This window comes from Colletotrichum scovillei (genome assembly GCF_011075155.1).
Source record: "Colletotrichum scovillei strain TJNH1 chromosome Unknown Contig00009, whole genome shotgun sequence".
Taxonomy (NCBI): Eukaryota; Fungi; Ascomycota; class Sordariomycetes; order Glomerellales; family Glomerellaceae; genus Colletotrichum; species Colletotrichum scovillei.
In genome coordinates this window covers 1,686,009-1,704,822 of record NW_023336267.1, presented here as the reverse complement: position 1 = coordinate 1,704,822, position 18,814 = coordinate 1,686,009, and the positions used below count along the sequence as shown (strand labels likewise).

The 18,814-nt window shown below is 57.0% G+C and overlaps 5 protein-coding genes across 5 annotated transcripts; 3 read left to right on the top strand and 2 right to left on the bottom strand.

The window, feature by feature from the left end:
* The first annotated feature begins 137 nt into the window (after positions 1-137).
* On the top strand, positions 138-3,708 carry HER10_EVM0012018 (uncharacterized protein). Its single transcript, XM_035483172.1, has 3 exons — positions 138-2,283; positions 2,442-2,607; positions 2,755-3,708. Exons 1-3 carry the CDS (start codon positions 1,350-1,352, stop codon positions 3,305-3,307), a joined length of 1,653 nt encoding a protein of 550 aa, XP_035330166.1. The 5' UTR covers positions 138-1,349; the 3' UTR covers positions 3,308-3,708.
* A 1,638-nt stretch (positions 3,709-5,346) lies between these two features.
* HER10_EVM0007950 (uncharacterized protein) lies at positions 5,347-8,954 on the top strand. The gene is made up of 2 exons (XM_035477488.1): positions 5,347-7,092; positions 7,164-8,954. The coding sequence occupies exons 1-2, from the start codon at positions 6,025-6,027 to the stop codon at positions 8,799-8,801; spliced, it is 2,706 nt and encodes a 901-aa protein (XP_035329672.1). The 5' UTR covers positions 5,347-6,024; the 3' UTR covers positions 8,802-8,954.
* A 304-nt stretch (positions 8,955-9,258) lies between these two features.
* On the bottom strand, positions 9,259-12,017 carry HER10_EVM0004061 (PP-loop family protein). Its single transcript, XM_035473718.1, has one exon. It carries the CDS (start codon positions 11,874-11,876, stop codon positions 9,279-9,281), a length of 2,598 nt encoding a protein of 865 aa, XP_035329172.1. The 5' UTR covers positions 11,877-12,017; the 3' UTR covers positions 9,259-9,278.
* Positions 12,018-12,299: 282 nt separating this feature from the next.
* On the top strand, positions 12,300-13,604 carry HER10_EVM0001547 (uncharacterized protein; the record flags this gene model as incomplete). Its single annotated transcript, XM_035471291.1, has 1 exon — positions 12,300-13,604. The coding sequence occupies exon 1, from the start codon at positions 12,645-12,647 to the stop codon at positions 13,602-13,604; it is 960 nt and encodes a 319-aa protein (XP_035328887.1). The 5' UTR covers positions 12,300-12,644.
* Positions 13,605-13,715: 111 nt separating this feature from the next.
* HER10_EVM0010633 (WD domain-containing protein) lies at positions 13,716-18,124 on the bottom strand. The gene is made up of 6 exons (XM_035480086.1): positions 17,693-18,124; positions 17,381-17,465; positions 16,023-17,274; positions 15,763-15,973; positions 14,500-15,713; positions 13,716-14,449 (listed from the first exon to the last, which is right to left on the bottom strand). Exons 1-6 carry the CDS (start codon positions 17,724-17,726, stop codon positions 14,222-14,224), a joined length of 3,024 nt encoding a protein of 1,007 aa, XP_035330013.1. The 5' UTR covers positions 17,727-18,124; the 3' UTR covers positions 13,716-14,221.
* Positions 18,125-18,814: the final 690 nt, after the last annotated feature.

Sequence of the window (18,814 nt, the reverse complement as noted above, 5' to 3'; positions counted from 1 at the left end):
TGGCAGCTGATTGCCTCGCTTGGCCCGCCAGTGGAACCCTCCCCTGGGTAGCCGAGCTTCTGACGCTGTGGCCCCAGCGCGAACCACTTGCGGCAGGCGGTGCTGCATTTTCTTGGTCGCTGCACCTCGCGATCCTCCTACGTCAGTCCTTGTGACTTGCAGCACCTCATGCAAGCAAAGCCAGTCGCGACAACACCAACTCAACGCCGCCTTAGATAACCCGCCATGTCGTCGTGAGACAGACGCCCCTCGATAGACCCCCCCGCGATTTCCACCTTTCTACCGCCGTTCGCCCTATGAATCCCGCGTCGAGACCGAGCCCTCGACTCTACTGACCCTGCGTCCTGATGCCGCCGCCGCCATGGGGGTAACAAATTGGGTTACCGAGCGCCAGATGGAGGTGGACGAGTCGCAGAACCAGCGGGATAAACGGGTCGAGGACCTCTGGAGGCAATTGGACCCCCAGGGGACGGGACATTTGGACTTTAAGGGGTTGCAGAAGGGGTTGAAGAAGATTGATCACCGTTAGCATCAAACTCTGCCCGAAGCTCCCGTGTGGTCTGGGTGCTGACGTTGCCCTTTAGCTATGAAAAATGCGGACGATATGTTGCGGAGGATCATGACCGTCGTCGACACCAACGACGACGGTGTGATTCAGTATGAAGGTAAGCTGCGAATTGGGGGGCTATCAGACTAGAAGCTGAAGCTACTGGCCGGGTTCCCCTTGTCTTGGATTGGATATGATATCGAGGACGGCCGCTGACAATGACCTCTCGCCAGAGTTCCGCTACTTTGTCGAGCAGACAGAGAGGCAGCTCATGCTTCTTTTCCAGTCTATAGACAAGGACCATGATGGGAGACTTGACAAGACTGAACTACAGGAGGCCTTCCGACGAGCTGGGCTGGTTGTGCCGATGCGCAAGCTCAGCTCCTTTTTTGGTGATATCGACATGAACAACGATGGCTACATAAGCTTCGAAGAATGGCGGTAAGTTTCTCAGCATTCAGTAGAGTATGTTGTGAGTCCATGGGTGTTGTTGTAAGCCCAAGCCGCAAAGCGAGGTGTAGAGGGAAAGGTGGCCGGTTATCCGACGTATTTGGGAAGGTCCGGATCTAGGCCCAGGCGCACTACTCCACGGTGACCGGCCGTGATGTTTTCGGTGTGGCTCGGTGTACAGGTGTACAGTTGTATGCCTAAGGTGGGCGAGAGGCTTCTCCGATGGATGCCCTAGTGCCGTTGTCGGGTTGCTCCTTCCTCTTTTTCTTCTTGGAAAAACCTCTCCTTCTGTTCTGCTTGGAGAGTGAATCACTGACAGAGCCCGGACACGCGCAGAGATTTTCTTTTGTTTATGCCAACACACAATGGCCACGCCCCTCTGAAGGCCGTGTTGGACTTTTATTCTTCCATCGTCACCCTCACTGCTGAAGGTGACTCGATGGTATCGGAGGAGACACTTGAAGGTTTAGGTACGACCGGCTTCCTTCTGCAAACCCTCTTTGGATCCATTTTGAGGATCGCATCCCCTTCGGATCGTGAGCCCGGCACCACCACCGAGTCCTTTGCTTCCTCCGCCACCGCCGACGAAGACGGCCGCCCCGTGGTGATGGTTGTCCCCTCCCAGGAAGGCGCTGCGTCGCCCGTTCCTACCACAGCTGCGCAGCTTTCCACCTTGTCAAAACCGCAGCAAAATCAACAAACTTCACCAGACAGCCTCACTTCTGCCACAGATTCCGCCCAACAGCAAATATCAAAAACAACAACATCATCAGGAACCGCGACAACCGCGACAACAACACAAGCCGTGATACCCATCTCTCCTCCAGGCTTTTCAGGTACCAGCGCCAACATGAACAATATGAACATGGAGGCAGCGGTGCTGCAGGCGTGCATCGAGGCCGGAAACGAGAAGCGCACAGGCATCCTCCGAAGACTCCCCGGCGTCGGCACCTCTCAAGCGAACCAGGTCACAGACAGCAGCTCCGAGCAAGGCTCTAGCTCAGATGCAACTGTAGCACCCAAGACCAAGAGACTGACTGACTTCGCCCCTGATCCAGGTTACTTTGTCGCAGGTGCCGTCGCCGGAGGACTATCGCGGACTGCCACTGCTCCTCTCGATCGTCTCAAGGTCTACCTGCTCGTCAACACTCGAGCCAGTACCGAGACTGCGGCCTCTGCTCTGAAGCAGGGACGTCCGCTGGTTGCTCTGAACAACGCTGTGCGACCTTTTAGCGATGCCGTCAAGGATCTCTGGAAGGCAGGCGGCATGCGCAGTCTTTTTGCAGGTACGCTCATGCTCATACTTCTACTGATCTTTATATTCATTCATGGCTATCGGCTGCTACTGGCCCATCGTACCGTCTATCTTGGACTCCCTAGATTGAAAGATGATTGGCCAGTTCAGACCTAGCAACCACTTAAATCATGTACTGACTGCCCCAAGGCAACGGACTCAATGTCATCAAGATCATGCCTGAGAGCGCCATCAAGTTCGGATCCTATGAGGCCGCAAAGCGAACCCTTTCTAAGTTCGAGGGACACAACGACCCCAGACAGATCAGCAGCACCTCAAAATTCGTGGCGGGAGGTGTAGCTGGCATGGTTGCTCAGTACGTTATTTCTTTATACCACTCCTCCAAGTTTGCCTCATTTGCTTTGGCCGCTGTCATCTCTATCATTTCCCACATAGCCGCCGTCTCTCCCCTTGTCTCTCCATGTCTCTCTTGCCGCCTTGACTCGCTGCTGACGTCCCCTAGGTTCTGTGTATACCCGCTCGATACACTCAAGTTCCGGCTCCAGACGTCGACGGTCCAGGGCGGCCTCACTGGCAATGCACTTGTTATCGATACTGCCAAGAAGATGTGGCAGGCGGGAGGCATGCGCATCGCCTATCGTGGTGTCACCATGGGCCTCATGGGCATGTTCCCGTATAGTGCCATTGACATGGGCACATTTGAGTTCCTCAAATCCTCCTACAAGAGATACATGGCCAAGTACAAGGGCATTCACGAGGAGGATGCCAAGCCGGGCAACATCATGACTGGTCTCATAGGAGCGACCAGTGGTGCTTTCGGAGCGTCAGTGGTGTACCCACTCAATGTCCTCCGCACCCGTCTCCAGACGCAGGGAACAGTCATGCACCCTGCAACTTATACCGGCATCGTGGATGTCGCACGGCAGACGTTCAAGAATGAGGGTGTGCGGGGCATGTACAAGGGACTCACGCCTAACCTGCTCAAGGTTGCTCCCGCCCTGAGCATCACATGGGTTGTGTATGAGAACTCGAAGAGAATTCTCGGTCTGGAGTGAAGAGACAAAGACTCTTTTGGGATGGTGGTTGATCTGGACAAGAGAAGGGGAGTGGACTTTTACTACAAGACGTCAAAGAGACACCACAAAAGCCAGGAGGTATATTCTTGGGTTCCTCATTTGAATTGTGGAGGAAGACGAAGATTTTTGGAAGGCGACATGGGGTCGCCTACGTATGGCCAGCTCAAGGAGAGCGGCACACTCTGTTTTGTTACATAGCCCCGTCGTCAATGGCGTTTGGAAGACGTGGTCAGAGAGAGAGAAAAAGAGATACCAGAGAAGACTTTTGCTCGCTGCAAGGGTGGATGGAACCAGGCTGGCGGTAGCTGTCGGTAGCTTAGCTGCACTGCGGTGCGGATACAGGAGCGGGAAGCCCCAGAGATGTTTGCTCAATACAGCCGAATGCCTGCATATAAGTGGTTGGTTGCCACGTGGGGGTGATGCTTTGCAGGGTGAGGTTATCGTGAGAGTGACGATGGAGGGCCTGTCTTTTATGTACTGGTCGTCATGTATAGGAGCCCGAGGTAAACGTCGCAGAGCCCCCAAACTTCATCTCACGTCTCCCAGTGGGTGCCATCTTAATCTGAGATCCGAAAAGGGAAACAAAAAAAGAAGGAAAAAAAAAAGCTTCAAGATCGGTTGACGTAGTCCTCGAGACAGAATGGAACGTCGTCTAGTCTGCCAAGCTGGCGTGCCTCAAGGGAAAAGAAGCTTACGTCGCGCTCGTCGTCACCCCGCGTCCACACTGAACCCCGTTGGAGGGGTTGGACACGACAAGACACCCACTATGAAGAAGCTTGATTGATGGGCGGGCTCCAGTCAATATGCAGAGAGACGACTGTGATTCGTAACCCGACGACTAACAACGATGATATCCTGGTAGACCATAGGATGGTTCGGAGGGACTAGCCGAGGCTGGTAGGGGGTGACTTGGATAAGCATCGGAGGGGGGAGATACTGGAAGGAACTTTGTTTTTTGCGAGCCAATTGCGTGGGTTGAATGTACCTTGAGATATGTTGCCTATCTAATGATACGTACTGCTGGAGACGTTGGACTTGGGTACTTTTGTCGGTGTAAGATCGGGCCAACATTGCTCCACTTACACTTACTTACCTTACTGTGTAGAGGTTAACGGTTGACAGTTGACTGATGGATGACTCTTCCCCAAGTCCAATCTTTTGGAGCTTGTCAGATTGCGCACCCAACTTTATTCAGTCACCTTACATCAACAAGTCACTAACGAGTCCACGACCATCCTTGCTGGACGAGGAACTTGTGCTCGTCTTACTTTTTCACGCTTCTTCTCCACTCGATAGCCGTTATCCAATAATCTCAATTGACTTTTTTCCTTTCCATCGTTTGCACCCGGCGGCGCGGCATCCCTCGTACTTTTAGGTTCCCCACCGTCCTTAACGAGCTTCCTGTTTCGTTTGGCTGCGCAATAAGCGTGTTACTGTCACGCAAGCAATGCTGCGAAAGAAGAGTCAAGAAGCCGTGCTGCCATGGACTTGGTGACTTGAAGACTACACTACGCAGTAATGCCTTGCGGATACTGCAGGACTGACTGGGTACCAGGGGGCGAAGAGAGACTGAGATGGTTCACACCATACAATGTGCATCTTGCGCTTGGTAGCAATTCAAGTCCCCGACACTGCCGTTGTCCGCGGTGCCGTTACTTGGTCTCATATCGTTGCCCTGATCTGCAGGCTTACGAGTCTGCCCCCCCTCTTTCGCGATGTCGAGTGAATCCTTCCACCGTATCGGGTGCAGGCCCGCCGGGGACGGCGTGCGGGCAGCGGCGTCTGCCTTGTTCACGCATGTCTTGCGTCTTCGGCGACCCGACCGGGTTCGGTCTTGTGGATTCTGATTGCAGTTCGTTCGTGTATCCATCCGTAGGTGGTTGGGGGTTCCCTCTCTCTCGCTTTGTCTCTGAGTATCTGCGAGGGTTGTCTCAATCTCGGCTCCGACTCAACTCCTACTAGCCTCTTTCTGTGAAGCCATTCCTGTCAATCCCATTCAACTCCATCTCTCCCGCTCTCTCTTCTTCGTCCCTCATCTGCGGTATTCGTAACTTTCCCCTCTATTCTCCCATCGTACCCCCTCCGGCTTACCTCAATCGAGTGTGAACGCGCACTTCTTCGTGGCCCCGACTTGTATCCTCCTTCCTATTATCACTCATCTTACGTCGGCGCGCGTGTCTCTCCTGTTGTCATTGACAAGGTGCAATCATCTACTGACACGCGAGAGAGATACTTCACTCATACATTGTTTGATCAGTCAGCCAACAGCAACGGCATTACTCACGGTCACAGAGGGGTGCTGAAGCTCTGAGGCAAACGAGAGCCCCGTCGCCGAAACTGTTTGACTCCGTTTCTTGGCGTCCGTTCTATCCGTTGCCCTCGACACTGCGCGTATCAGCCAAGTCCCCTTCACGATTCAGTCGCTGTCACTTGCTGTCACTGTTTGGCGTGCCAGACTGCCACCGTCTACCCCGTCAGAGACTCAACGTGCCCTGTCCCAAGGGGCAAAGCTCAAACATTAGGCGACCCGGCATTAAGAAACAGAACCACCAAACGAAGGGAACAAAACGTTATACCTACTCCAAAACGGTTGTATCCCACAGAGCACAGACAATCCCCCAAAGGCCCCAAGGGGACTCTGTCAGAAGACAAAAAAGAAGGGATCAAAGGGACTGAAATAGTAACAAGCCGCCGCCATGCCGGCCCCGTATTCCGACAACCTGTACTCCGCCGACGACTCCGACTTTGACGAAGTCCCGGACGACAGTCTCGACGCCCACCTGTCGCCTACAGACGGCTACTTCCAAAGCAGCACTTCATTGTCAGCCGGGGGAATATACCCTCCGCAGCAGCAAGAGTCTCATTTCCACAACAGCGAGGACAACGTCACTGACGCGACGACGTTCCCCACGTCCGCCGCCGTACCGCATGTGCCCAACGTTCTCGTCCAAGACCCTTCGCTGTTGCAGCGAGAGCAACAAGAGCAAGGCTCCTCGTCGTCAAAGAAGGACCGTGAAGCCAAGGAAGAGACAAGGTTAAACACATCCTTCCACCAACACCATCACAACAACGGCGACGACGACATAGAAGCACAATCACGTCACTACTCCTCAACACATAGGAGGACCTCGTCATCCGTCTCGGCCATTGACGACTTTTACGACGACGGGGCCTCCTCTACCGCCGCGGACAGCGAGGCGACGCCATCACACACAACCTACACCTCCAACGTCCACTCCCATTCCCACTCTCACTCACACTCCCACGCCGCCCAGAGCTCGTCGTCTTATACACCTTACTCGCCCTCCACAGACGCTCCACTGCGCACGCCCCAGACTCACTCGAGATACTCCTCCAACAACCCGGCCTCTCTGTTTCGCATCCCCAGCGAGGCACCACCTGCCTACACGCCATCGCCCACGTCCCCGCTCTCGTCATCACCCACAGAGTTTAGAAACTATCAGACCTTCAACACCATCTCGAGGACGGCCAACAACAACAACAACAACAACAACATCAACATGGGCGCACCTGAAGAAGAGAGGCGCCTGCTTGGCCGCGACCCCGAGAGCATGGGCGACGTGCCCTATGATGACAATGACGACGATCATGACCCTAGACCTCCGCCGTCGTGGAAGGATAGAGCTCTTAAGAAGTTCCCTTGGGCCTCGAGGCGGACGCTGAAGATGGTGCTGCTTGCCGCCTTGGTCTTCTTCACCTTGACGGGATTCCTTAGCATGTTGGCCTCGACTGTGATTAATGCGGTGCGTCTCAAACTTCCATCTACATCTACACCTACTACTACCTTTACATGAAGCTAACTAACAACCCGTAGCCATCTGAAAAGTCTCCTGCCAAGGAGCCTCCCCAGCAATATGACCCCGTCACCGGACTGCCCATCAAAGACGGATCTCCCGTGCCAAGTGACCCCTCCAAACCCGCCGAGCCTGGCGAAGCCGTCCCTTGGCGTCCATCGAGCACATGCCTCCAGACCGAGCACCGCTTCGAGCCCAAGTTCTTCGACCTCACCTTCGCCGCCGACAAGGACATCAGCGTCCTCCAGGCCGTCGAGAACGACTCCCCCTCCCGCGGCTACCAGCCCCAGGTCTCGGGCGACTTTGTGATCCGCCGCCAGCAGGCCGGCCGCCCCGGTCCCTCGATCGAGCTCGAGGTCGTCTCCAACGACCCGGCCCTGGACGTCTCCGTCGAGTGGAACGCGGAGCAGCAGCTCATCGTCCGCACCCCGCAGCGCATCGAATGGACCCAGTCCCGCCGGCCCTGCATGACCGTCCGCGCGACCGTCTGGGTCCCCGAGGGCGCCTCCCTCCGCCACGTCCTCCTCATGGCCATGAACCTCGACGTCCGCGTCGTCGACGACCTCTCCGTCAACCTCGCGGACGGCCTCGAGATCGGCACAATGTCCGGCGACGTCCACTCCCCCGTCGAGGTCCCCGCCACGTACCACCTCAACTCCCGCGACATCCTCGTAAAGACAATCTCGGGCGACATCGTCGGCTCCTGGCCCCTCTACGACTCCCTGAAAATCAACTCCGAATCGGGCGACATCATCACAAACGTCTCGCCCCAACAGGTCCTCGACGCCCGCCCCCGCCCCGCCGTCCTCGAAGTCGCCACCATCTCGGGCGACATCACCGTCAAAGAACCCCTCGCCGCCGCCGCGGAGAGCAGCAAACCCGACACCGTCGTCCCGCCGCGCGACTACATCACCACCATCGACACCAAGTCCGGCTCCATCAAGGCCTGGGTCGCCTTCTCGTCCGCCGCCGTCGCCGAGAGCATCAGCGGCGACATCGCCGCCGAGTTCCTCCCCGTCTACAACGTCAGCCTCCTCCAGGCCGTCGCGGAGCCCGAGCTGCACACCAAGACGAAATCCGGCAACACGGCCGTGAAGATCCTCGAGCCCATCTGGGTCGAGATCCTCGGCACCGAGGGCGCGTACGAGGGTGAGAAGCCGCGCGCGAACCCGGATGAGCCCGTCGATATCCCGACGAACCCGCTGCCCATCCCCGATAAGATCCCGCGCATGCCGGGCGTGCCGTTTACGCCCATCGGCGCCGGGCCGTGGAAGCGCATCCCGCTGCCTGGCGGTCGGCACTTGGACGACGCCTGGCGCGAGGTACGTCGCCACCCCTTTGGTGATGCCATCACGGCGTCTTCAGAGCAGGAGCGCGCGGTCTCGATCAGGGACCAACCCCCCATGCGTCACCTCAAGTCCTCGCACGGCTCCGTCAGCGGAAGCATGGAGCTAAAGTACCCTGCCTCCTGGGAGGGTACCGTCGAGGCCGAGAGCATCAGCGGCAAGATCAACATCCTCGGCAAGGACGTCAAAATCGACAGCCGGACGAAATGGCCCAAGGCCGTGCACGCGCACAAGGGTCAGGCGTGGAACTGTCAGGTCTCGTTGGGGAGTGTGTCTGGCGATGAGGTTCTTATCATCGGAGAGGAGAAGTAAGCCAGAACAAGGACTTGCTTATTCTTGGGTAAAGAAAAGGGGTTGTGATAGATGTCGTCCCCATGTATGCGGGAAATACGTGGACGAGATGATTACGCAAGTATGCGTGGTCTTGCTATGCTCTAAGAGCAAAAAGAGGGTGGAGAAAAGGGCATATATACCTTAATACCTGTCGTTACGATGGATGGAATGGATTTCAACGGCGTTTTTAGGACGAGGAAGCTCAGCAAAGATGAACTGAGCAATCTTCTTGGCCAATACCGACGAGGCGAAAATCATAAGCCTCGAGCATTTCATTTCCTTTTTATACTTGAAATACAAATAAGAGCAATCAAACTTCATTGGCGCTTTTCATCCATCTTCGCTCTCATGGTGACTGGGTTCTATGCTTCCTCATACATCACGACACTGTAGGCGATTGTAGATAAATATAGGTAAATGTAAGTAAATAAGGGGGGTATCTCATGCTCATGCTCTTTAAGCAGACTTCAGACCAAAACTTGCTCTCCTCTCCTTCTCCTCAACCTGTTTCTTCCGCAACACCGCCGCCGTCATCATCCTCTTCTTCCTTCTCATTCCGCTAATCCGTTTCCAAACTCTCTCCTCCGCCGTGCTATCCGCCAAAACATGCCTCCTTAAGACAGCACCCCCGGCAAAGGCGTGGCTGCTGCTCTGGCTTCTACGACCGCTACCACTGCCACTCCCACTGCCGCTGCTACTCCCACTACCGCTTCGTCCCTGTCGTATACGACCCCCACCACCCATCGTCTCGCGCTCGAACAAGCCCATATCGACCTTGCGGTACCGTACCTCATACTGAACCCACCTCTCGAGGCCGGGTAATCCGACGCCCAATGTCGGCAGGGCAAGCATCCTCAGCACCTCCTCGCCCGTCTTCTCGTCGCGGTTGACGGCGTACAGCGCAGGGAGCGTATACCGCACTTTCCCCGGCGCGAACCGCTTCAGTATGCCCTCGAACTCAGCCCTGCGGTCAGCCGCGCTAGTGGTGGTGCCGCTGCTGGTGCCGCGACCGCCGGTAATGCCGAGCCCAGGCGCGGCGCGAATGACCCCCTCCTCGTCTTCTTTGCTCTCCCGCTTCTCCCCCTCTTCTGCACCCCCAGCAGCAGTAGCAGCCTCACCTCCATCACCTCCAAGACCCTCCCGGAAAGCCTTGCCGTGAATCGGCGCAAACGGCGCGATCCGGAAATACGCCTTCACCCGTCCCCTCACCCGAATCCAGAACCGGCCGTCCCAGAGCTTGAAGCGCCGCCAGGCGTACCACCTCCTCGTCTCGCGGAACCGCGGCTGCGGGAGCGGCAGGCGGTCCAGCGCGGCGAGCCGCTCTCGCGACATGTACTCTGCGTCCTCGGGCGACTCCCACTGCGTGGGCGGGAAGGTCGGGTGGCGGTGCTTGTCGCTGATGTTGGAGGTCGTTGTGAATGTCGTCTGCGGGAGCGGGTGCAAGGAAGGGTAGGGTTCGCGGACGAGGTACCATTTTGAGGGGCCGAGGGGGAGGAAGAGGATGGAGGCTTGGTTGAAGGCTTTTGGTGGCGGTGGCGGTGTTGAAGTTGAGGGTGAGCCTTCCACGAGGGTGGGAAAGAGTTTGGCGACGATGTTTTGGAGGGATGTGTGCTGAGGCGGGGTCCGGTCGGGCGAGACGAAGGCCACGAGTCTCTTTACGACGTACCCCGCGACGGCCCTCCGATGCGCGAGCCGGAGCTCCCTCCTCACGTTATCGTTGACCGACTTCCTGCCCCTCTCGCGCCCGCGTCCCGGACCGGAACCAAAGACACCCAGCTCAGGAAGCCGAACGACAAGCGTCCCGACATTCGGCTCGAACTCTGCAATAGCCTGCCTCTTAATCCACCTCTCAGCCTCCTGCTCCAGACCCCTCAGCTTCGCCCCGCACCGCGCCGACATCCTCAGCACATTCTCCTTGCGCAGCGCCGCGGGCAGACGGTGATTCCGCACCATGTGCCTCACCGCGTTCCTCGTCGTCAGCGTCACGTCTTTATTGGTAGCGTCCTCGAACCAGCGCACGTTATTCGCCTCGCACGTCGCAATCAGCCGGTCCTTGCTGAAGTCGAGTAGCGGGCGATAAATCATCACCCCGGCATCCTCGGTGCGTATCCTCGTCATGTTCCGCGCCGCGGCCGCGGCCCTCGCCTTCGCGGACGCAGAACTCGCCGCGGAGAAGAGCCAGTCGCTTCCAGCGCTGTCGTCTTCGCCGCCGACGTAAGGGCCCTCATGCCATCCCGTCTGCAGACCGGCTCTCAACTCGGCGCCGTATAACTCTAGATCCAGCTCCGAGACGAGCTGTCGCCGCATGTGCCTCCAGTCCCGCTTCGGCGGCCGGAAGCTGATCTGCGGCATCCGCATCATCTGGTCGTCGACATGTCCGCTCTCGTAGACGCCGTGCATATCGTAGCACTCTGGTATATTCCCGGCCTTGAGCATGCCTCTCAGCCCGCGGCTGCCGTGGCCAGCGAGCAGCCTCATCAGCACGGTCTCGTATTGATCATCCTGGTGGTGCGCGAGGAAGATACTTTCAACGTGCATCGCAAGACACAGCGTACCCAACCGCCTGTACCGCACCCTCCTCGCGAGACTCTCGACGTTGGGCAACAAATTCGGATCGCCCGTGACACCCTCAGCCTTCCAATTCACCGTGTCCCACTGCGGCCGTATATGCCTGAAATTCCGCAACTCCTTCACGACGGCCAGCGCCTCCTCGCGGGATCCCTCGCGCAGGCCGTGATCAATGACGTATGCTGAGATTTTCGCGAGCGGGTTATCGACGACGCGCATGAGGGGGTTGATCTCGCGCAGCTGGTTGAAGAGGTGCGCGAGGGCCATGGAGTCGACGCCGCCTGACACGGCGAGGCCGATGCGGCGCGGCTGGGCGGTGCGGGCGTGGGGGAAGCGCGGCGGGGTGGCGGCGCGGAGGGCGTCGAAGAACTCGAGAAAGGTTATGGGTTTCGGGACCGGGTGGAGGATGAGGTGGTGGGCTGCCGCCGCCGCCGCTGCTGTTGCGGTCGCCGCTGCGGTCGCGATCGGGGGGGTTGTGAAGGCCATTCCATCGCCTCTATGTCGTTGTGGTTTTGTCCTGTGTTGTGTGTCGGGTTCGATGAAGCTATCGTGGGTTTCCGTTTCTTGGGATGATGCAATTGACGAATCAACGGTTGGCAGTCTCCAACGTGACGATGGGATAAGGGAAATGGAGCTTTCAACCGACTAAATCCCCCACTGCCGGAACCTGTGAGCTCGGGCTCTTCGGAGGAAAGATTTCCCAAGCTGGGAGCCTGTGTCAAGGAGCAGCGATAAGGATAAGGGAGCTCCCCCGGGCCCCGCGCTCGCTGATAACCCACCTCACCGAGCGGCGAGAGCATTGCAGACCTCGGAGAGTCGGAGCTCTAGCGCAAAGACCCCTGCCAATTCTTTTTTTCTGTCGCGTTACGTACAGGGACCGATTGAGCTCCGATATCTAATACCTCACGATACCAATCTCATCTCCTCCGTCATTCACTCCAAGTGTCGTCTCCCTCTCAATTGACGCAGATGCACTTTCTGTCGTCATAGCATTAGGCCCTTTCCTCTTGCGGCCTTCCGTTCTTTTGCATATCCCAGTCAATTGACTTTCGTTCGGTTGCCGTCGGTTTACATCCGTCGACCTCTTAATCCTCGGCGCAATCCCGAGCACGCGACCCAACGATCTCGACCTCCACGAAGCCACCACCACCACCCGAGCCATACCTCATCGAAGGCATTGAGAGAGCGAGAAAGAAGCCGATTTCTCTGCGAATCCAGATCTACCTTCTCACATAAACCACCTAAACCGCAACCATGTCCACCGCAAACCAACCCCCCTCCTTCACAACAGCCCTCCTAGCAGGCGGAATAGCAGGCACAACAGTAGACCTAACCCTCTTCCCCCTCGACACCCTCAAAACCCGCCTCCAGTCCTCGGCCGGCTTCTTCCCCTCCGGCGGCTTCACCGGAATCTACCGCGGCATCGGCTCCGCCGTCGTCGGCTCCGCCCCCGGCGCCGCCTTCTTCTTCTGCACCTACGAGGGTTCCAAATCCTTCATTCACTCCCGCCTCCTCGCCCTCTCAGGATCATCATCATCAACAAACGGAAAGGCGGCCAAACCAGCCTGGGTCGACCCAGCAACCCACATGCTCGCCGCCTCCCTAGGCGAAATCGCCGCCTGCGCAATCCGCGTCCCCACCGAAGTCGTAAAACAGCGCGCCCAAGCAGGCCAGCACGGCGGCTCCTCCCTCCTCGCCTTCCGCTCCATCCTCTCCCAATACTCCTCCCCGACCGGACGCAACGGCCTCTCCGCCGTCTGGCGCGAGCTCTACCGCGGCTGGTCCATCACCGTCCTCCGCGAGGTCCCCTTCACCATAATCCAGTTCCCCCTCTGGGAACGCCTCAAGCGCTGGGGCCGCGAGCGCAAGCAGGCCAAGAACTACAAGCTCGACATCGACCCGGCCACGGGGGCCAACACCAAACAACAGACGCAGTACGAGGTCAGCGCCGTCGAGAGCGCGCTGTACGGCAGCGTGGCTGGCGCCGCGGCCGCGGGCATTACGACTCCGCTCGACGTGCTCAAGACGAGGGTGATGCTGAGCCAGCAGAAGGAAAAGATTGGCGATATCCTGAGGACGATTTACAAGGAGCACGGCATTCGCCCCTTCTTTGCGGGTATCGGGCCGAGGGTCATGTGGATCAGCATCGGGGGGTCCATCTTCCTCGGCAGCTATCAGTTTGCGTCAAACACCTTGACCGGCGCCGTGATATAACAACAGTTTAATCAATTCCTTGGAAGTGTGTGATGGGATGTGGTTGTTCGCAAACAAGCATAGAGGCGCGCATTTCATAATGCGCTGGATAGACGGCGAACCGGCCATGTGAAAAGGGAAAAAGAATTTCTGTATTTGGGGGCCCTCAACTTGCCCTCCTGCTGTATAAACATACGCTTCGAGCACGCAGCCAGAAGGGCTGCCTGCGACTTGACAACTTTTCCGCTATGTACATTACTGAAAAACGCCATTATACCCGTACTGACTAGACATCACAGGCCATGGCCGTTTGACTCACGTCGTACAGCAACATGCAACTCTCGTGACGAAAATGCCCACTTGTACTTTGTGGTCCATGTGCCATCTCTATGCCAGTGGCACTCCCTGGTCGGACGCACCCTGTCTACCACTCGAGACTATCGCGAGGCCGAGGCAGCCGTAGATGTCCCCCATGATCGTGGCGGAGTTAGTTCAGAAGGCGCAGGTTGCATGTACTGCTCTTGGTCGGCTTTCTTTACCACACTCATGGTTTTGAAGCTTTGCGGTGGCTGTATCTTTTGCAAGCTTACTTGGAGGTGTGGTCTCCCTTGCCACCACCCTGCCACTAGAGACAGAGACTATCCTGTCGTTGGAGGTGTTGCGGTGCCTGTCGATGGTGCAGGGTCAGATTCCGCTGCTGACGGTGCTACCGCTGCAGGTTCGGTTTCCGCCTTGGGAGCCTCCTTGATCTCCTTGATCTCCTTGATCTCCTTGCGCCCATTTGCCTTGTAGTGAAGCTGCACGTCGTTGCCACCCTTCCAAATGTGAGCTCGTAGGGTTGCAAGGGTCATTGTGATGGGTAGCAACTAAGCCAGGTTAGCAGAGGTCGAACAGGGCGCATGCATAGGACACTTACCTGTTCGTTACAGTACAGCTCCAAGTACTCGTGAGGCAGGAGAGCATCAGGCTCAGGGTTCTCTGGCTGGGGATCGATGCGTTCCGCAACGTACGCCAAGATCTTCTTGACACGTAACATCCTGTTAGCGTTGAGACGATTGTTGCCATCCGTTGTCGCGATGTCGGGCAGGCTGTTCTGCCATGGCTGAAGGACGAATGAGACCTTGACAGGCTCCTTGATAGGGATCTGATTCTGGAGCAGCACCTCGCCCAACCACATGGGACCGCATTGCTCAATGATATCCGCCCCCTGGCCGACTGTCTCAACAGTGCCCTGATAGATGTTGGCGCTTCCACCAGTCGTCTCTTCCTGGAGAACAACCTTTGTACCAGGAGGTAGTTTGAGCACCGGTGTGTCGTTTGCCAAGCTTGGCGTAACCTTTGTCTCGATGAGCTTCTCGGGATTCTCAGTCAGTGACTTGTCGTAATCATTGCGAATCTTCTGGATGGCGCCCAGGAAACTGTCGTCGACTTCCTTCTCGTGGGTTGATGATGCCTCGGATTCTTCAGCCTTCTCGTCCACCACAGCCGGTTTCTCCGGCGCAGTGGTCGACGCCGATCGTCCACTCTTCTTGCTACCAAAAGACATGCCCATGCCCATGCGGAATTTCTTGCCAAACGGTGTGCTGGGCGACTTTCCATTGGTTGCGTCCTTGTCCTTGTCTTTTTCCTTGTCCTTCTCCTTCTCCTTGTCTTTGCCTGCGTCTACTGGAGTCTTGGCATCGGGAGCTGCTGTTTGCTCGGCAGGCGTTGCGGGTGCTGCAGTAGGCTTCGAAGCGCCTTCGATCGGCCCAATGGCGCTTGTAAAATAGTCTTCTCGCTCGGTTGACGGCCGGCTGAACTGAGATGATTTGTTGTCGAGGGGACTGGATGGAGTGGCTGCTCCTTCTGGCACGTCGTGAAGGCGTCCAGAAGCCCCCGGTGTGGCGAGGCCAATAGCCATGCCAGGTGTCATGGGGTAGTGAGAGCCATTCGCACGTGGTGTCATTCCCGAACTCTCATCCCATGCATTGTCGGTAGGAATCGCTATTGACGATGGAGGGTTTGCACGGCTTGCTTGCAGTCTCCGTTCGACGGCTTCGTTGAGCGTGGCACGGTACGCTTCATCGCGTTTGATTTCCTCGTCGATCAAGCCAGCAAACAGGTAGCGAAGGATCCATTTGCCGAGATTGACTAGGAACCGGTTAGTATATGATCAATCTCAAACTCCCAAACCTCTTACTTCTCTGGTCCTCTCGGAACTCTACTGGCTCCTCCAACTCCAGGTCGTCCGCATACATCTCTGCATCGAAGCAATTGAACGGTTCCAGAACTACAGTAAGACTTCCGGAGCTGATGTCGATGGAGCACCACGGAGCCACAGCTTCCGTGGTGTTGACTTCAATCTCAACGTCTTCTAGGTGCTTTTTTGCAAACTTTTGGATTGGTTTACACTGCGAGGGTTAGTTATTCATCCTCGAGCCACACAAGCCGCCAACATACCTTGATGAGATCCCACATGAGAACGTCACCGGCCGTGTCCAGCGTCAGAACTCTCCTCCTGTCGTTCAAAAGCCTGTGCTTGACCAAACCAAACTGACCCTCAATGGTCTCCTCCGGGTTCTGGTTGATAGGCTCGGTCCCGTGCGGCACATGATTTCCAACTGCCGGTGGAGATTCTGGGCCAGGAGCGGCTTGCACTGGGAATGTTGCCGTGTTGGAGATGCGCAAGATCGATCTTGGTGAGATTTCCTTCTTCGGGGGGTTCGCAGGTGGAGGACTCGAGGGTTGTCTAGTTCTCGAAGCCGTCGATGCAGCCCGCTGGCGTTGGAAGGCCTCGGGAAGTTGCAGGTCAGGGCCTGTGTCGATATTGGACCACCGGTTAATCGACGAAGTGTTAGTTGCCGTCCAGATGTAGTCGCCGGCCGCCACGACCTTGCTGATCGAGTGAGATTCGTGGGCGACAGCAACAGAAATTCCGTCGTCGAGGTCTTCAAGGTTCCCGCGGACGTCCGTTTTCACAACGAAACCGGACCTATCACTGCTGTAAAAGGTGCCCAGCTCAGGGTCATCCGAGAAGAGTGACCAGACGCTGTCTTCGTGCATGGTGAATGTGTACATACAACGTCCAGCCGTGACACTCCAGAGCTTGATCGTGTGATCGGAACTGGCCGTAAGCACCTTGTCGCCCGCCTCGTTGAGCAGGACGCCGCGCACATTATCCGTGTGGCCGACAAACTTGGTCACCCTCTTGCCGGAACGAGGATCCCATAAGCGCACAACCGACTCGGGGCCACCGTTGGCCATGATGCTGTGGCCGACGCTCAAGGCATAAATGGAGCCCTTCTCCGCAACCTCGTCGCCCTGTGTGTCGATCTCGAGAGTCTTGCCTCCTCCGTTCAGGTCCCACAGGTATATCTTGCGATCGAAACCACCCGAGGCAACCCAGTTGACGGAGCCGCCAGGGGGTGTAGCAACGCACTTGACATAGTCGGCGTGCCCTCCAATGGTCGCGGCGATATCGTTCGTCTCGGAGTGTGGGCGCCAGACCTTGACCGTCAGGTCGTTGGAGGCGGTGACGACGGCTGAGTTGTTGTTGGCGAGGACAATGTCGTTGATCCATGCCATGTGCGCCTGGGTCTGGGAGCGGAAGGCTGTCTTGGTCTTGGTCTCGGGGGGTGGTACGCTTCCGCCGGTCTGGAGGTTGAGGTTGAGGTCCCATGCGCAAATGTAGCCATCGCGGGCTCCCGAGTATCTGTTTGCGAGCGGAGCAGTGTCAGCGGGTAGCGGCGCAGAGACGAGGAGTGGTAGTAAGTGGTAGCAGGAGGGCTACGGTTCGCATCGCGGTCTCGGGGTCTTACAGAATGCCATTGTCCTTGTCGACGGCGAGGCCATTGACGCCTAGTCTGTGGCCGCCACCTTGCGAACCAGCTGGGAGCTCGAGGACTGTTTGACCGTATGTGGTTAGCAAGCGAGGCCATTGACATTCTCGGGAACACTGCAGACAGGTCCGAGTCTCGCGATCAAAGTCAAGACTCGAGGTGCTCATCCCGGCGGACGTGCGGGGTTGCGGTCGCCGGCCTCAGCCAACATGCGACGGAAGCGCAGCGGGCACACGAGCACCAGCAGCAGAGCAAAGCGGCACGGACAGAAGATGCACACGACGGACATACCATAGCTGACTCTCTGGCGCGCTTTCTTGGCCATTTTCGAGCGGTAGCGCGGGGGGGTTATGATCGATTACGGATTACGCATGCAAGAAAGAAGAAACAATGCAATGGGGGAAAAGGACGATGCGATGCTATAAAGGGAAGGGTATACGAGTGGCCGGGTACGTGAGCTCGCCGGGTGGTGATGCTGTGAGGATGTAGCCGTAGTAGTGGTGGTGGTGGTGGGAGTAGTGAGGTAAGTGGTAGCAGTAGGTAAGGTAGTAATTGGCTGCGGCTGGAGTTATGGGGGTGGGCGCACGGAGATAGGTAGGTAGAAACGTGGGATTGCGAGGTGAGGTGCCTGCCCAGGTATGATGTATTGGTGGATTGCGACGGGGCCAAGCGGGGGAGGACCTGAGCCAGGAAAGATGGGGGACGGGATGGAATGATGGATGGGAATGGGAATGGGCTCAGCGAATGCTGCAAGGCTTAAAGGCGCATTCGTACTCCGTACTTCGTACACACACTATGTAAGGTAGGCAGGTACTGAGGTGGGCTGTAAGAGGCAAAAAGGGTGTGAGTGCGCGTCGTTGGGTGTCTGCAATCTGCAACCGCATCTGCACCTATACCTGTTGGTGTTGGCGCAATCCAACATGTTGGAAGGATTGGGATCCATCACTGTCACCTGAGGCCGGGGTACTTTCTCTTCGTGGGTGCGAGGTGCACGGGGTAAGGACTCGAGGTAGGTGGATAAGGGGGGGGGGGCAGTCAGGTCAGGGTACCTCTATTCGTACCTGTGTGCAAGTTAACGAAGGTATTCATGTTCCGTCAGAGCATCAGAGGTGAAGCAATTGAGTTTGGCTGGCACCGTCACACTCGCTTTCTTGAACCCCTGATATCGTCTTGCCCATCTTATGATTGCACCGATCTGCGCATGAACGCTCCAGCAACGGGACGAACCTGCTGTTGATCTGTCTGGTGGCTGGCGTTCCTCTTGAAAGTCTGACCAAATCCTGCATTATGCGTCTTACCTACCTATTCTACCTAGGTACAAAGACAGTGGCATTAAACACCTCGGACGATCCGTACCCAGGTACCTTTGGTAGGCGTGGAAGGTGAAAGTGGTACGTAGACCGGGATCCAGAA

Bases quoted from the DNA above. Each gene is read 5' to 3' on its own strand.
- HER10_EVM0012018 (XM_035483172.1), top strand. From the start codon at position 1,350: ATGCCAACACACAATGGCCACGCCCCTCTGAAGGCCGTGTTGGACTTT. The intron at 2,284-2,441 runs GTACGCTCATGC...GACTGCCCCAAG, and splicing joins CATGCGCAGTCTTTTTGCAG to GCAACGGACTCAATGTCATC. The intron at 2,608-2,754 runs GTACGTTATTTC...GACGTCCCCTAG, and splicing joins GTAGCTGGCATGGTTGCTCA to GTTCTGTGTATACCCGCTCG.
- HER10_EVM0010633 (XM_035480086.1), bottom strand. From the start codon at position 17,726: ATGGCCAAGAAAGCGCGCCAGAGAGTCAGCTATG. The intron at 17,466-17,692 runs GTATGTCCGTCG...ACGGTCAAACAG, and splicing joins GCGCCAGAGAGTCAGCTATG to TCCTCGAGCTCCCAGCTGGT. The intron at 15,974-16,022 runs GTATGTTGGCGG...TAACCCTCGCAG, and splicing joins TCATGTGGGATCTCATCAAG to TGTAAACCAATCCAAAAGTT.
- HER10_EVM0007950 (XM_035477488.1), top strand. From the start codon at position 6,025: ATGCCGGCCCCGTATTCCGACAACCTGTACTCCGCCGACGACTCCGAC. The intron at 7,093-7,163 runs GTGCGTCTCAAA...AACAACCCGTAG, and splicing joins CCTCGACTGTGATTAATGCG to CCATCTGAAAAGTCTCCTGC.
- HER10_EVM0004061 (XM_035473718.1), bottom strand. From the start codon at position 11,876: ATGGCCTTCACAACCCCCCCGATCGCGACCGCAGCGGCGACCGCAACA.